The sequence below is a fragment of the Venturia canescens genome, chromosome 1 (genome assembly GCF_019457755.1).
Source record: "Venturia canescens isolate UGA chromosome 1, ASM1945775v1, whole genome shotgun sequence".
NCBI classification, from domain to species: domain Eukaryota; kingdom Metazoa; phylum Arthropoda; class Insecta; order Hymenoptera; family Ichneumonidae; genus Venturia; species Venturia canescens.
Genome location: NC_057421.1, coordinates 21,192,687 through 21,210,785, shown reverse-complemented (window position 1 = coordinate 21,210,785; position 18,099 = coordinate 21,192,687). Strand labels below are relative to the sequence as shown.

Genomic DNA, 18,099 nt, shown 5'->3' with positions numbered 1-18,099 from the left:
CCCGAGAAAGAGAAAGGTGAGAGAGAAGATAAGTACAGTTAGAGGGATGGTACATAAATCCGGAGGGGCTTGAGCGAGAACGACGAAAGAAGAAGTCGACAGCGAGCTCTTGCCCTTCACACTCGTATATATGGAGTCGGGGCACAAGGAGCGCGCACGAGCAAGCTTGAAATGTGGGTATACACACAACCCCTCTTGCTCTCCCTCTCTCCGAGTCACTCTTTTTCTCTCTCCTCGTAGCCCGGGGGCCATTACCACTCCGCGAAGCGCCTGTAAAGACGACGCGTTTGAATGGAACGACGCGAGTTACACGGCTCTTGCATTACTTTGGACCACGGTAGATTTATTATAGTCACACGTTGAGCGCGCCGAGCTGTATATACACACGCGAAGCAAAATGTTGAATTTTCTCCCTCTCATACTCTTTTCCTGATTCCTCTCTCCTCCTCCTCCTCCTCCTTGTCTCTGTTCCCTCCTTTTTTTCGCTGGTCTTAACCTACTTCCGGTTTACAGAAACGAAAGAAGCCGATATGTCTGACCCACCGCGGACCGTAGCCACTTCCCGGTGCGAGCTCAACCACGCGGAACTGATGCAAACATTCTCCAAGTTCTCACGCGGGCATACCAATTATTCATTCAACAAGAATATGAAAGTGAGTTGAGAGGTTTTCTGTAAACCGCGATGATGGTTTCCCCCGGCCACCTCATCCGTTCCGGCAAGCATGATAAATTCGTAGATAAATTCAACTTGGCTCAAAGAGCATCGTTCTATCGTTCATCCAATTTTGTTCGAACACACCGATGCGATATTTTTCTCATCGTCATAACTTTAATTCTCCACGTTCCTTAGAAATATTAGTGAAGCTACGGACACATCGAATTCATCGAAACTAAGAAAATACGATGGTGAGGTCAAATCCAAGATTCTTATTTGAAATTTCCAAGGATGGATATTTTGCGTGCCGGTGGCCCAAAGCTAATCATTTGAGGAAATTTCTATGTTGCCCGCGTGATCGAATTGTTTTATTGAGCTACACCTACACCAATGACTCGTGAAATAAATAGTCGCTGAATTACAAATATTTTTTTCGTTCATTTCGTTGGACTCCAACGTTGCAAACTTCAGCGTCGTTAGAATATGAATATTGTAGATCATCAAACAATCATCCGTCATCGAGAAGTTGAGGCAATGATATCACGAAATAGTTTCAACTGGCAGTAAAAACGGCATAGCACCGACAGACTTAGCATGGTTCCCAAGTCGTTAAGGATCTAGCTCGGAAATATTCATATTTTCGAATCAATTATTAACCACGATCATCACACATGAAAATCAATGTAAATGGAAAATGTAAAAATGTGACAAAAATCAGAATACTTCCGTGCATTTAATTTCAAGCCCTCTCACGACCTCCAGAAAACAGTCGTACTTCCTCAAATTCATATGAATCCACCGAGATATCAAGCAGATAAATTAATTTCACGTCAAATTTTGCGTTTTTCACTGAAAAAGCGAAAATTTGTCGTTTATCCGCTTATAGCGCACGACGTGAGCTCATCTGTTTATTGTTTCCGAACAAAGGATCCGAATAAATTGTCCATAACGTTTGCCATGTTGTAAGATTCTGGATATAAGCGTCGAGACGTCGGTGACGAGTCAACGGTATGTACGCAGTTACGTTGCCAGACTTCTCGTTTAGTACGAGCGGTAAAATTTAACGAGGATGTTATACGTATACATATATACAGCTAACTAAGAAGATGATGGCAAAGGAAATGAGGAGAGAAAAAAAATTGGTAGAGCGAAGAGAAGAGACGCGATTAGAGATGAATCCCAGGGGGATTTGCGGAAGAGCGTGGTTCCAATTACTCGACGACTTTTCCAGAATCCATCATATATGTATAATACCTATTCCAAACTCAGTTAAACGAGTAAAACGCGAACTTTTCTGGTGGATGTTCAACCGCCAGTTTTGCGTGAACCCTCTAGAGTCGTTGGTTGATTTTCCTATACCCTCTTTGCTTTTTCCATCTCTCTACCCTTTTTTCATTCCCCTCTCCCTCCCGCTCTGCTCTGCCGTACCACTCGAGGTCGTGTAAACGCACATTAGGCAATATTAAAAGTCGCTCAGGTTTTCCCGTACACGCTCCTCGCGCAACGACCGAATCTCACTCTCCATCCCCACCGTTCGTCGCACCAACCGCGGCCTCATAAACATTCGGTAAAACGTTTTGCCCTGTTTGCGTTTACCTCCTGAGAGAGGTTTGTTTCCTACAAATACGTGTGGGTTCGTGGATGTACGAATGGCGTACACTTAACTAGGAAAAGCCACATCGCACACCGCAAGCGGGCAACGTTAAACAGCGATGCGCAAGAGCAAGAGGGGTGGAACTAGTCAACCGCTTAACTAGACATTTGTATATTATATTGTCTGCTTATAGTATTATTACTGTACATACAAGTTGAATGCTTTAATATTCGGCCATATTTCTCTAAGGGTTTGTTCAGCCGCGTAGATTCATATTAATTGATGAACACAAACGAATCCTTGGAGATTATCGAGAAAGGAAATTCAATCTTTTGCAAAATTTACCGCTTAAATTCAACACTGAATTCTAAAAAATCATTTTATGCATTTTGTAACCTCTTTGTTCACGTCCTGCTTCTACGAATACGTACATGTTCACGAATCAACGATGGTCCGTCGATAATAATAATTTATAATCAAAAATAAAAGTTGCATTAACAGAATTGACGAGTATTTGAGTCGCGACATTATGAATTTTATTAAAAGAGGAAAAGCGAAATTACTTTCTTCGAATACGTCCACTGTGTTCAGTGAGATTCCGACAATGCCGAGTTCTTATTTGTGAGATAGTTTCACGCGCACAATCACACCCTCGTCCATCCATCCATTGGCAGATTTTCGAATCACATAAGAGCATTATTTATATAATGTTGTATCAGCTTCCCCATGAGCCTGGATATGTCTTTCAATCGAACCTATAGTGACTTAATAGTTTTGAGGTCCATGGGCAAGCGAACAAAGTGCGACGTTCCGAATGATATCTCGAAGAAGTAGGAACAGCTCGAAGGAACAAACAAATTTCTTCGACATCTCGAGGAGTAATCAGTCGAAAGTTCAGTGAACGAATTTCAACGAAGCTCAGTGAAACGTTATGTCCAATGATCTTTGAATATATTCCGTCCAGGGATGTGCTACTGAGATTTCACTTTCATTTCGATTTGCAATCAGATTTATCCTTTGAGGCTCCGCTTGAATTTATTTTTCAGAAACTGTAGAAGAAAAGGCAGATTTTTTACGTTCAAATACAGAAAAGATATGGATACGTATAGAATGAAATAATTCTATTTCAACCATATACGAATTCCATTACACGATTTCTTCAGGTATCTTAAATCTTATTGGAAATGAAAACTCCAACGAGGGTTTTTGTCATTTTCATACTATTTTGAAATTGGTATGTTTTATACTTTTTATTTTTTTTTTACTTTTTGTCAAAGTGAAATGTAGACTGAGCTAATACGCATACACGGATAATACAAGCATAGGAATGAAACAAGCGACAGAAAACATTTTGTGGTCCTTGTCGAAACGTTTTAATTAAATGTGAGCAGTTTTTAATTGCGAGCGACGAGAGAACAGTGGTCCGGAGGGGTGACAGCGACGGCATCGAGTAGCATTAATTTCGAAGCTTTGTCCCAGTTACTTGGTGACAAGCCATGGCCATTTTCTCTCTCTCTCTCTCCTTTTTGCTTTTGCTCTTCCGCGCTCGCTGGCTCATTGTGTCCAGTTAGCTTTTCCACTGGGGATTCATCGATCCGATGTGATTTGCATCGACGGAAAATTTACACAATGGGTTTGACTCGGTAATTTCTATCTCGGAAAATCTCTCAGTCGAACTTCCTCGATGTGACATTTATCGCTCTCACGCATTGTCATTTAATTGATAAAATTTGCAAGGGCAGTTTTCGATCACGTTATTGGATCGAGGTGGCAGCATAGTTTTTCGGATTCGCATCTTCAGTAAATGGATTAGTCACTTTTTATCGTGAAATTCGTTTTGTTTTATCGGAACATTTTTCCCTCTGCTCATAAACCATGGCAGCTCATTGATGGAAGAAGGGAATCGATTTGCTCTCGAGTAGTACATGTTAATTGTCAAATATCGTTACGCGTAGTAGATAATGAGTTTAACATGCGCCTCTTTAGGATTGTAAATTTTATTTTTTTCCACTCCAATGTAAATTTGATTAGGTCAGCTTCCCGATCGACCTGCAGCTGGCCTAGCTATATACACGTCAGGAGAAAACTCCGCTTCCTCAGCTCTCCGCCCACCCCAGGTCATCGATTGTCCTATACATATATATACGCGTGTAAAGTATATATCTACTTTTCGAACGCAGCTCCTTTCACAGAGAGTGGTGGGATGGTATGGGCGACCGGAACCCGTTGACGAGGATAATGACGATAACGTGACTTCGACACGAAGTCTCCCCCAACCAGTTTTCTCAATTTACGGAGAGAGTTTCTCAACCTCTTTCAATGTAAGCCAGATTCGTCGCAGTGCTCGTAATGCATATATACATGTATAGGGGACGCCTATAATTCCGGCACAAAATTTCTCGCCTTTGTGCGACGGTAGACCCCGAGAATAGACGTGAAAAACCTAACCATTTCATCAAAGGGTATTCAGGGACTTCTCAGCACGAGCTGACGTTCCCCTTGCTTTTTTTCGTCATACCCCAATAAAATACCCAGATACTGAGTACGTAAAAAAAATCCCAGCTTTACGTTCGTCGACAAAAAGTTATTCGAAGGATCGAGCTGTATTGAAGAATTTGGATTAAAATCTGGAGAAAATTTAATCATCCAAACAACTCTCACGTATGTGTATATGGAAGAGTTGATCGAAAAGAAGATCGCGGACGTGCTAGAGCAGACATAAATGAAAACGTCTACTGCTGCAAGTAACGCTGAATAGTGTACATCGTTCAATCGGCAACGAAAGGGAAAAGGTTCTTTACGCTCAGTCAAACTTTTCGTTAGCACACCGAACTAAGAGCAACCCCTTCGAGCTTACGTAATGGAATCCTCGCGGAAAGCGCGTCTTCGAAGTTTTATGGCAGTGAGCACCACCCTCAGTTTTCAACTCTCTACACGCTCGTACGGATTTCGTACACATGTATTAGTATACATACCATGTACCACGAAGGATCTAGTAAGAGAAAAGAGAGAAGGGAGGACAGGACAGTGAACCTAGTATCGATCGACTATAATAGCAGCAAGTTCAGGGTCGCAGTCGATTCTCTCTCGGTCTCTCCATCGCAGCGCGCTTTTACTACCCTCGGTTCAAACGCTCCCGTACACTCTCTGAGAGAGGTTCGACCTCCCGTGCGACCTCACGCTTCCAGCGATCCACCAGAAACGCTTTCGACCCGGTCTGGTCCCGTCTCTCTCTCCTCGTCCTATTCCTCTATTTTTCTTGCTTTTACCCAAACCACTCTGTCTTTTTCATTTACATCTCCCCGGAAAATGGTGCAGAAAACTCTACCGCGCACAGCTGTTTGCAAGCACGCACACTAGCAGAGAAAATTTTTACCAAAATGAGCCAATGGCTACGAATAATGCGCCACACGATCGCCATTCTTCATTCCGCGCATCTTTTTAAACTTTACTATCAGTAAGAATAGAACTCTCCAGTTGCGTGAATATTAAATGCCTTCAAATTTAATCATCTCTTTTCATCAGTTGTATTAAACAACTGATGAAAAAACCTCAATGACTTTAAACCGTTATAAAAAATGCGAAAACCCAATGTTCAACACTTCGACATCCATAAAAGGTGCCGCGTTGGGAATTCTGATGAACTCATCAATTACACTTGGACAGCTTAATCCATCACTGTCTGTCTATGAATATTGGCGTTTTGTTCAATTCCGCTACTCGCCTAAATCGATTGAAAGCCTAGAAAATAATATATTTATATGTATACTTTTTGCAGATGATTGTTCGAAATGGTAACATAGTTTTCGTTAAAATTCGTCATTAATTCGAACGAGTTTAGGACTCAGAAGCGGATAAAATTTGATTGAATTTCCAATTCGTCTCAATCACTGTTTCGATAATTTATCGAAACTGTCGAAGCCTTTTACTAACCTTATAATGAAAATAACTAGCCGCAAACAAATCAGAAAACAGATTACTTCTGATGATACTTATAGACATGCCTCATAACAAATCTCATAGTAAAGCGAGATCAACAGGTGACAAAAAATACATATTAAATGAAACCGAGGAGAGAGATAGCTGAAAAAAATATTTAATTGAATTCAAATATATCAGACAGTAAGTCACAATCTTTGAGTCTGAAATATACGTCGGTCGTTTGCCAGCAAAAGAGATTGCCATCGTACGACTGGTGGCATTACGGTGATATTTCTTATAAGCTGGATAGATGAAGATCTGGTGAAAGAGGAAATTGAAAATAATACATTGAGCTATACATTAGATGTTCCACGAAGCCATGAAAAAATGGAATTATACAAAGGGGAAAAGGCGAAAGAAGATGAAAAAAGAGATGAACGGAGCCTCATTCCTATATACGATTCAAGTTCGGGAAGAAAATTGAATCGAAAGTCACGCTCGGCGAGGAAACGTTTAAGGCGAATTACAATCGCAGACGATATTTCGTCGATTTCCATTCGGTAGTTGCGGATAAACTTGGCCCGGCTATGTGAAAGGATATAAATATATATTCTAGCAATGAACTCGCGAGCTTTTACTGATATATATATGGAGAACGAAATGCCTCAACGAGGAGGCTTATACACAATCAGAATGAGAGGAAGAGGAAGAGAGCCATCGAGTTCCAATGTTCTTTTCTCTTCCTCACTCTCCGTCGTTCTTCTCCAACGGAGTCACGAGTTTTGGACGCATCACACGCGGAAAGAACATTCTTCTATATACCCCTTCTCATTCCCTTTTCGCAGCTCGACGTCGGTGAATTGAAATTAACATAAAATCGAAATGCCGGAAAACTTGGCGCATAAAGAGTCAACTGTCCAAGTTGTTTGAATGCCGGTGAAGTTGGAGGGTGAACGAAGGGAGGGATAGTAATACAACTGCCGACGTGGGTGGCGTGCCATCCGGAGCGACATCAGCATCTAAGCCAAAATCGTAGTTTGTGTATTCCTCGTTCAACTCGTCGGTGCTAGAAGTTCTTGCTGAGTCGATTTACCCTGCCGGAAAATCGTGGGATAGTCACAGGATTAATGATACGAAAATATTGGTATTTACGGAAATGGTAATCGCGCTAAATTTCCTCTTTGTTTCCTTCCAAGTTCGTATTGTGACTGGAGCAGTTTTAATAGTTGAGATTGAACGGAACGATGGCATATGACAGTTTTCAATTTTCTGTGAGTGCTTTATACGAATGAGATGCATTTAAAATGCCAGTGGCCCTGTGTCGATTATATTTTTGTAGAAAGATTCTCACGCCAAACACGTTCGTTTAATTCGTATCTCAACATATAGCCAAACTCATTTCTCACGATTTATATCTTGTGAAAATCGTACGCAATCGATTATCCGAAAAGTCTCGATCATGGACTTACTTCGTAACTACATTTCATGAAATATAAATGTCGTCGAGAGAATAAGGGCAGCCAAGCCCATACTCGTCGTCGTATTCGTCGGTAGTCGTCTAGCTCGGGAAGCACGCTCGGCCTGAAGATCACGTAGCACGATAATGGTCGCCTTTACCGTTCCTTATCGTTTCCCGGCGACATTCAAAATCCTCGGCCATTACCACCCAAGAGAACGAAGAGAGAGAAAGCGCGGGGTAAAAAACGCCCTGCTACCCTTTCGGCTTACTTGACGTTTTTGTATTCATACTATATACATGCCGTATATAAATACATCTGAAAAGAGCGGAGCTCTCTACGATCATCGTAACACGCTCGTGCGGACTCTTCATCCAACGCGACGACAGATTATTTCGTCTTTCTATCCGATCGCTGCCCGATTTTCGCTTCTCGTGCAAGCGTTTTATTCCGTCTTTTCTTCTACGTATAGAGCATAATGCTTGTGTATAGGTATTATTATAGGTCTACTCGCTGAGAGAAAGAAGCAGGCTTTCTATTCCTCTCTTCTGTAGCGAGTACGTGAGCAGAGAATACGAGTATCCATTACCGGAGAAAAAGAGAGAGAGGGAGAGGGAAAAAGAGAGAAAAAAAGTGGAAAGAAAAGGAAAAGATAGTGTGATATATCTGTTATCATGCACGAACACCGCATCACTGGGGCGAAATAGTCTCGAGTCGACGATTGGAAATCGATAGGCATACATGCGACTATCGATGCTGGTACCCCCGAACTCTGACAAGCCCACGGCTGTGCCGATCTCTCTCTCTCTCTCTCTAGCTTTCTCTCAGGTTGTTTTCTCTTCTCACTTTTCACTCTCTCGTAAGAACAGTGGACAATTATTCTTACGGCTCTATTTTCATTTGCGCATTTCTTAGCGTCCTTGCATCCTCGGATGCCTTTATATCCAGACTTGAGCACGCCAGTTTCAACTTTGTATCTTCGTTCCCGAAACTTTGCTAACCAACTTTCTGAGTCCGCATTCGTGTCACAAAGTCTTTGTATCTTCTGCAATTTGCCTCATCAGACAGCCAATGCTTGGAATAAATCGATCATCTATCATGAATCCAGCATCCCTCGGTTTTTTGCTTCTATTTCTACAATCATTCCTCACTGAGAATTCTTTCTCTTCTCATTACATTTCCTCTTTCTGATTGCTGAGCTTACCTCACGTAACTTTTTGTCGGCCATCCAAGAATATTTATATTTTTCATCTTTGATATTCGTTGCACCTCGCTCGAGCAGTGATGTACCTATCACGCGTCCAGTTATTACTCGAATTTATGAGCAAAATGAACTATTAAGACCGATTTCGAGAAAAATTTTCTCGGAAACGTGCTAAATATAAGGGAAAAATCATTATCCAGTTGAAGGTCGTGGATGTTGAAGCTACGATGAGAGAAATAACAGTGGCAGGAGTAGAGAGTTAAATTGCGCATCAAACTTAGTATGGATCCGTGTTTCCGCAGGAGCGAACGTCTCAACGGAACACGACTAAAAGTTAGCGTAAACGAGTTGATAAACCGAAGTATATAAATATACATAGAGGCGACATTGTAAAGGTTTCCTTTCATGAAGCTCACATATAAGCATATTATCGTAGCTGACATCGTCTCAGCACACGTGTTGGCGTCTATGTTCAATCGTTTAACCTCTTAGCCCTTCTCTTCCCCCACTATATATCGTCCAACGACACTTAAAGTGAAGCCCTGCTAGAGCAAAGTGCTCGTAAGACCGTGTCGCATCTTATCGTCATTCCGTGGCCCTGCAAGGGCACATTGTTTCATCCCTACTATTTTCTTCCGCTCATTCCCTCGCCTTCATCATATACCCGAGGAAAAATTTTTTTGCCTAATCACATATATCCATATACGGTTGTATATGAAGTAATATATAATTGTACATAATCATTTATAATCAAATATCATTCCATATATCAAATCATACATGGTCCAACTCGATCATACACATATGATGTTCAGCCATATTCAATCATATATAAGTATGTATATGAGTGTATATATATTTATATATATGTGTGTTTTAGTGGACCTGAATGATATGAGCTCAAATCTGACTATATAAAAATATATATATAGATAAATGTAGAACCATTTATCATTATATATGACTATGTATAACAGGTACAGACTCATAGTAGATGAACATATGGGTATGTATTGAGCCATGTATGATCACATATTTAAGCATATTTAAAACTAATTAGAAATAATATATATATTATTTGTATATATGTCCATAAATAAGCAGCATAAACACGAAATCGAAATCTTGGTATGCGCGGACATTTTTATTTTGTACATTGTATCGATCTTCATATATACAGAAAATACGTCTGATATTGAGTAAAAAATATGATTACCAAATATTTTTAATGGAATTCGGTTTTTTACAAATGAAATTACCGACTCTTAAAACTTGTGAGATAGATTTTAAATCTTTCAATTTTAATACCAAAAATTGGTCGCTTGGTTTTATTGGAATTACGTGCTCAATTTTTGTTCGTGTCTGCGAGTGAAAGAACATTTTGGTATGTTCGACAGTATAAGAATGGAGAACGAAACACAAGTCGTTTTCTATTTCAAAGAAGAACCGAATTGATCCGTATAAACTGGTATCTTCATCAATATCTATTTCGACCGTGTGGCTATTTGTTTTTGTCACTTTGTATATTTCAGAAGTGTAAATTTCTCGATTTATTTTGGCCCGTGCAAAAACGCGGAGGTTGCTCAAATTCAAACTCTCGTGAAAAAATAAGTGGCTTTCAGTAACATTGAAGATGTAATTTTTTACTTCTTTACCTAGAAGCTCGTAGTTTTGTGACTCTTTTTTACTGTTCAGTACTGTAACGTTACGTTGAATTTCAAGTACCCTATTTTTCAAAATCTGCACTCCCTGCGCGATCATTAAATGATTAATAATTTCTTGACCAAAATTCTTGGTACCGTGTACGCATTTTGAAATAAAACCATTATAGTTTTCGAATGGAAATGCTGAGGTGGCCCACAAAGGTCCCCAACGTTCAACGCATAACGGCAAATGTAAAAGCTGATGAGTATTATAACTCAACGCTCTATCACCGTACAAATTCTCAATTTGCTTTACGAATAATCTGAGTAAGATTTCTGATTGTTTGAGATCAGCTTGCGAGATATGATCTTTCAGCAAATTGAACAGCGCTTTAACCAAGAGCATCCAATGTTGCAAGTATTTTTTCGGCAAATAATTTACAAGCGCTGGAAGAGAATAAAAAATCAAGAAATTATAAAATTCGGACGCTTTATAAAACCTATATTCCGTCAATCGTCGAGGTAGTCTACAGAATGACAGGAGAGTGCGGATACTCAACATGAAATCATCAATCGCAGCAGCGCAGTTTTTGATGTTCCAAGGGCCTTTTTTAGAGAACCATAATTTGATGAATTGTTTTATAACTCCAAGCAATACAGAATGCATGTACTCTGGTAAAACACATGTTCCGATATCGATAAAAGGCAAACAGGATATAATAGAGAATCCTTTGACCCCTCTAATATGACTCTTATTAAGCAGTTTTTTCAATTTCCGAGCTTGTGATTCCATTCTCGCTCCAGTTCTTATCTTGCATTCATCTTGAAATGGATAAATTCGAATAGTTTTTTTTCCTGCAATTTTTTTCGCCCGTATAGTTCGAATTTCGCAAATATTACATCCATAACGTCCATTGAAATTGAAAATATTCTGAATTTGGGCTCTTGCGGGAGCATCAGCAATAATTAGAGGAGCGACGATTTTGGAGTTCATCATTTTTTGAGTTTGTGGATCAATCCAATTTACACCATCAGTGAAACACTGTTTTAATTTGAGACAAAGTGGTCTGAGAAAAACATTCATTGGTGGCTTATTTTCTTCATCTTGCCATAGTCCAGCAATAATCACAAACGATTCTCTAATTTGTTGCGGAAGCTCTGCAATTGTGTACATCAATGGCCAGCAGTGACTTTGGGCGCTTTTTATCAAAGACAATCCATCGGTATTAAGAATCAATGTTAAGTCATATTCAGAACGGCCCGGACGCGAATTGACTCTGATGTATTCAGAACCATCGTTTATGTCCGAAATATATTCAGGTCGTGACAACCTAGGCGACTTTAACATTTGAGCTAAATTATTCTTTTCAAACATAAATTTGATTTGATGAAAAATATCGAATTCAAAAAAAAATGCAATGTTTTTTTTTTCAGAACTATTGCATATAGGACATTTTAGTACTTTTCCATCGCAATCAATGTAAAGTAAACATTTCTTACAATAGTAATGTTTAATTACTTCGCCTGATGGTGCAACATTTTTGGCGTATTGGAGCAATTTGTATACTGTTTTTGGAAGTTGATTATCTCTAGGAATAATTTCATGTTGCATTTTTAAGCATTCTTCTAACGCAGCTTTAGAGATATTATGTTGCACGTAATAATTCAATAAATTGACCACAGCTTGATCTACATATACCGTGCTGTTTTCATACAGCTTATCATGTCTATTCATCTCATTTACATCATCCAAATGATTTTCATCATTACTCTCATTATCATCTTCATGATTATCGTAATCAGTAAGGTGATCACCCATGCGAATATTTAATTCGGATGCAGTATCCGGGCATTCGTTACAGTCATCCGTATTAAGCATACTAGAAACGCTATGATCGCCACCTGATGAATAGCTGTCGTCAAAATTTTCAGCGCAAGGGAGTGAGTGATCTGAGGTATTCCGTTGATCCTCGTTGTTGTGCAGAAAATTTTGTTCATCATGATCACTCTGTTCGTCACTGGTCCTTGAAGTATTTTTTTGCCATCTCGACAACGTTCTCAATGGAACCTAAATGTATTTATGAAAATTTATGAGTGCAAACAATAATATCATTTTTCACAGATAAAAATCAGTACAGATAAATAATATCAGTACAGACAATATAAGAGGAATTTAGCAACCGATTTTTAGGTTTTATATCAGCTCATTCAAAAGATCTTAAAAAGAATATTGTTTCAATTACGTGGATTCGAACAGATCGTATGTAAATGAGATAAAAAATGAGAGAATTATTTAATAATTTTTTTTTATTTCATTTTTCGTTTCGGTCTAACATTTCCAAGTCATACCATTGCTTTTACTCAATTCTTTTTTTGGAACTGAAAAATATTGTTATTAATAGTGAAAATGATGTTATTAATAAATTCTTTTGTTATTTTCTAAAAAGGATTTTTTTCATGGATAGAAATATTTCACAAAATTTAAATATTTGCACGGTATGACGTAGACTCTACAAATGATTGTGAATATTCTATTTATAATGTGTCAACGAATATCCTGAAAAAGTTTACAAGTTTAAATAGTTTCCGAGTGTCTGATATACATATAATCGTAAAACAAAAAAGATCGTCAAAACGTACCGTAATAGAAGAATCTGTCTTGTAGAGTTTGTACTTTTTTTTTGGGACAGGCGAGTTGTGATCGGTATCATCCGATGACATTTTGAAAAATTCGTGTGAAATACATATATACTTGTCTCAAGATTTTGTAGACACACTGACGAACACACTGTAATAATGAGGAGACGGTTTCCATAAATTAGAGAATAAATTTCCAGTTTTCTTCGGAAGTTTTATTTTCTTTGCGAGTGGAACGAAAAATTCAACGGCTTAATTTTTCATGAGAACGAAATATGTATTTATATCCGTTCGATCGAACACAACGTATTCGATATTCACTACGATATACACGGTACGAAAAAAAGTATATACTTACAGATTTTCGGCACGAAACAATATTCACTTTTTATTGGTTTTATCACAGTTATTTTGTAACAGAGAATGACAATCGTATCAAACGGTTTCTCTCAAATGGTGTATCACTGTATCGATATTCAATATTTTTCGTCTTCCTCAAATTCGTCTTTTTTGACCTCTATCGTTCTCGAACTCTTCGTAGTATTGCAACAGCCGCGCGCGGCGCGCGGGAGCCGAAACGTTCCCGCGTGCCGCGCGCGCGGGTGCGAACGAACAAAGGGTTTTAACGAAATGTTCATACAATGCGCAGCCACTTCTGACATTCGTGAATTCTGGCGGACGTTCTTTGCCCGAAAACGTAGTGACGACGCGTAAGTGCGTGTTTCATAGAGTTTACTGGTACTTCGTTTAATTATATTCAGCAGTGTTGTAATATTCGTTATAGCAATATTCTATAATATTCTAATATTCTTTCTGTGTAAGTGAATATTTGTTCTTTGCAAAAAACGAAGTGGATACACGTGCGTGTTTTCTAAGTGTACCCGTACTTCACACAATTGTATTTCACCAGTTAAATTAAGTGAATAAAAAGAATCGCAAACAATGTTTATCGTTTTGTGCGACGACGACAATTCAGTTTGTCAAATCCTCGATAAAGACGTGATTTTCGATGGAAAGCATCCACCAAATGAAGGAGACAATGTCCGTTTTTTATGGTCAGGTACCGAGTACACAGGAGAAGTCTTATTGCATTCCGGTGAGTTAAGATATTTTTCATGGCATTTTACAAACTATCTTGTTGCTTCGTTTTCCTTTTTTTGAACGTTCAAAGTTTTACGGGAACGTAAAAAGTGTGTCGTTCCCCGGTTGAATAAACGAAAAATTATCATTAATACAATAATGTTTAGATGACCTGAATCTCGTCAATCGAAGATACGAAGCTCTAAAAAAAAATAAAAGCAAGCAGTCAAAAGCAAAAGGTTCAACCTCCAATACGCAGCTAAAAAAAAGAAGTCATTCATCTCCGCAGTCCGCTGGGAACATAAAGGAAAAAGGATTATCGCAGTGCAAAAAACAAAAATATTTGGTATGTATAAAAATTCTGTTTTATTGATTGTGATTGTTAATTAATTTTTGTTTGTGTAAATTGAGTGAAATTAAATCATTTTTTTATTTATGTACTTTTCAGAAGCATGACCGTCCATCAAAAGAAAATTCAAAAAAAGGCATCGAAGCGACTCAATCTTTCATTGAAAATGAGATAGCGGATAAGAATAACAAAAAACAAACAGACGCAGAAGAAAAATGTAGTCCATCGAAGGAAAAATTGAAAAAAATGCTTCAGGACGCCGAAGAGAAAATTGCTTCGCTAGCAAGTGGTAAGATAAATTTCTGAATATCTTTAATATTTGCTATTCTTTGCAATATTTAGCTATTTGCTTATTTTTTTCTACATTTGCAATATTTGCTAAAGCTGAATATATGTCAAATATTATCAATATTTATTGATCCATGATTTATTAAATTTTATGAAATGAAAAAAATCTCAATAAATTAGTGAAAACAAGGTACTTTGGGAAAAAATAGTGGTGAAGATCGGAATCTTGCATCTCAAGTGAACATTGTAAATTCTTGGCCTTAAATTCGATTAAAAATAAACCTCAATCATTATAAATTTTGTCTCTTTCTTAATATGCAAGACTCTAATCTCTACCACTGCTTTTGTCATACTATTTTTTCCCCAAAGTACTTGTTTTCAATGATCTATTGAGATTTTTTTCTTTCCCTAAAATACAACATGGGTCAATATATTTGATAATATTTAAAAAATATTTAGCCTCATCAATTGATGATTATTACTTTTAATTCATTTTTTATTAGCAGGAGTAAGTCGTCCTCAGACGTGTAAGATCTCTAAACCATCAACATCTTCGGCAAAAATTGCTCATAAGCAAAAAAAAAAAATAGTGCTCGAGGATTCATATACGACCACGGAGGGCGAATCGGATGACGAACCAGAAGATTCTTCCCACAATAAGAGCAGCGAATCTGATCGAGAATCAATTGAAAACGAAACAAATAACAACTTGGAAATGAAGAACGAAAAAAACGAGGGATTCGTACATGGAAAAAAAAAGAAAAGCGAAAATGAAGGAAACGAGCCTGCTCAAGCTGATTTCGGGTTATCCGATTCAAATGACCTTTTTGGAAAAGATTGGTCAGGAGATAAGGTGTGTGTACATCTAAAATTTGATTATTTTGGATTCCTCTATTTATGATTTTAAATAAAATTAACTATCCTTTTTCTGGTTATGTTTTTACGGATCAGATGGTAAAACTTGTGGATCAAGTTTATTGTAAGGATTCAGAATTGAAACCTGCTCTGGCAATGGCTTCACAAGCTTCTCATCTTGCTCGAAGATTAATTGTCGGTGTTTTTAAACCTTCTGGCTATTTGAACTGTACATTCACTGGACAAGCTGCACGTGCTCATCAAAATAAACCGGGGAACAATCAACTCGTAAAGCCGTTAAATGAAATTGCCAAAAATGAAATTTTGAGTAAGTATTTAAATATCGTTTTTTTTTAAAGATTTCCGCAAGTTTTGTAAATCATTTTCTATAACGTTAATGAATGTTCTTGCTCTTTTAAAGATTTTGCTATGATGCGAGCAGAGAAAAAAGGATGGAAAAACAAGGACGGCTTACCTCAGACTGAAAAAGAAATACGTCATGCTATGTCGCAGAAAATTGGGGAGCTTAAAAGAAAACATGAAGCCAACGAAAAAATAGCTCAAAAAAATAAATCGTAAATAGTTCCATTTTTCTCATTTTTTTCGCGAAGGTAATCGCCGTTTCAATTTTTGTCAGTAGCATAATAACATTTTTTTAAATAAAGGTTTTTTCTATGCGAGCAAAAAAATTTTCAAAAATTTTTTATTACATATATAATCATATCCAATTATGAATGATGAAATCTGAAGAATTTTCGGACACAATATATATATAGTCGCCTGATGTTCGAACGTATACAGATTAAATTGGGCATGATTATATATAAAATCATATACCTAGACCCAACCATATATCACTATATATGAATACACGACTCAATTGAGTCAAAATTGTATAATATATAACCGTATATGTGCATATATAAATAAATATATATCAGTATATATCAAGATATATAACTATATATGATCAGACCTGGCCAATTTTTGGATATGATCGTATATGAATGTACATATCGAATTATATACATATATATATAATTTTTTTTTCTCGGGTATATCTCCACCTTGATTCAAGCACAAAACCTTCGGACGAAGTTAGAGCTATTTTTGTAAAGTGATCGCAACATTCCAAACTTTGTCGTCCAATATTCCATGCACAGCTACGTTTACTATCCCAGTTACAAATTCAATAAATCACACTGAGGACGAGTCGAATATCGTTGAATTTTATTGAGACTACAGACTTTTTTGACGTGTTGATTCGATCGCTCATAATCTCGTTGCCAAATATCAGAAGAATCAAAACTGATGAGAATCTCGCATTGAAACCCAACTCGACTGTGTCAACTGAAGCCATTTTGTAGTTTAAAAATTCTATCAATACTGCCAATATTTAGCTAAGCAATATCCTCAATATTAATCGGATCAACAAATTTTTCGAATTACCAAATAAATCTTATTTGCCAAGTCAATTTGATTTTCCCGTGCAATTGTGGAATACCTTGAATGTATCTACACGTACTACTTAACACGTACGATCACCTAATAAACTGCCGGTGGTTTCTTGCCTCCAGTGTCCACACAAGGGCTCTGCAGAAAGCTTCGGCCCGTGGCTTCATCCTTCTCCTCTCTCTGTCCTCTTCGGTATACACACACTGTCATCAGTCTTCATTACGAAACAATGGAACCTTCCGCGTAGGGTTGGAGGGCGTTGGCGTCGCGGCGTTAACAACTCAACCCCGAGTGCTACCGACGACGCATCGCACGCAGCGGCAACCAGTTCCCAACCCTCCGACCTCCGGTGAACTAGAGCCACGGATGTCGCCCAACGGAATCCACCAGCCGACACGATTAAGAGGACAATGGTACCCTTGCTACGCTCGCTGTGCGTTGATACCAGAGACTATACCTCTGCATATCTACATCTACATACATCGTTCTATCCCCTTCGAGTCTCTGTCTCTCTTTCTCTTACTCTCTCTTTTATACATAGAGGTATATATGTGAAGCGTCTATTACGCTTGGAAGCTCCAATAACGATTAGTACACGAAGCGGCTCGTCGATGTAAACTTGTAATCTCTCTGGAGCCTGTCACGGTTAAGGCTACCTCAATGAATGTTGTTCGCATCAGGCGAGAACTTTCTAGACTTTGGTGTGATTTTTTAATGAGCGAAACTCAACGATTCTCTATTTGAATTAAATTTGTAAAAGGAATGAAACCCAAGGATTTCTCGCATCATTAAAGATTCTTATCTTCGAGGATGGGTGATTGAACACGTAATTGAGTAAGAATATTTATTTTCCGAGTTCGAGTGTTTTATCTGCCAACCGGTTAATGTTTGATTTTTCATTCATGAAGGACTTCGTATGAAGTTCGAACGAAGCTGTGAATAACTCGATTTTCGGGAGTCT

The 18,099-nt window shown here is 38.1% G+C and overlaps 2 protein-coding genes across 4 annotated transcripts in view; one reads left to right on the top strand and one right to left on the bottom strand.

The window, feature by feature from the left end:
- The window catches only part of bru3 (bruno 3), a 620,380-nt gene that overhangs the window by 474,450 nt on the left and 127,831 nt on the right, over nt 1-18,099 (bottom strand). The window lies entirely within an intron of this gene.
- On the top strand, nt 13,414-16,359 carry LOC122418884 (uncharacterized). 2 transcript variants are annotated; one of them, XM_043432979.1, is made up of 5 exons: nt 13,414-14,207; nt 14,359-14,829; nt 15,332-15,681; nt 15,780-16,011; nt 16,105-16,359. In XM_043432979.1, exons 2-5 carry the CDS (start codon nt 14,787-14,789, stop codon nt 16,260-16,262), a joined length of 783 nt encoding a protein of 260 aa, XP_043288914.1. In that variant the 5' UTR covers nt 13,414-14,207; nt 14,359-14,786; the 3' UTR covers nt 16,263-16,359. The 2 variants fall into 2 exon arrangements, with proteins under 2 accessions (XP_043288914.1, XP_043288915.1); XM_043432980.1 differs by having other exon boundaries at nt 13,414-14,829; nt 15,335-15,681.

Coding starts and splice junctions, on each gene's coding strand:
- LOC122418884 (XM_043432979.1), top strand. CDS start 14,787: ATGCTTCAGGACGCCGAAGAGAAAATTGCTTCGCTAGCAAGTG. Junction 14,830..15,331: donor AATTGCTTCGCTAGCAAGTG/GTAAGATAAATT, acceptor ATTTTTTATTAG/CAGGAGTAAGTCGTCCTCAG. Junction 15,682..15,779: donor AAGATTGGTCAGGAGATAAG/GTGTGTGTACAT, acceptor TTTACGGATCAG/ATGGTAAAACTTGTGGATCA.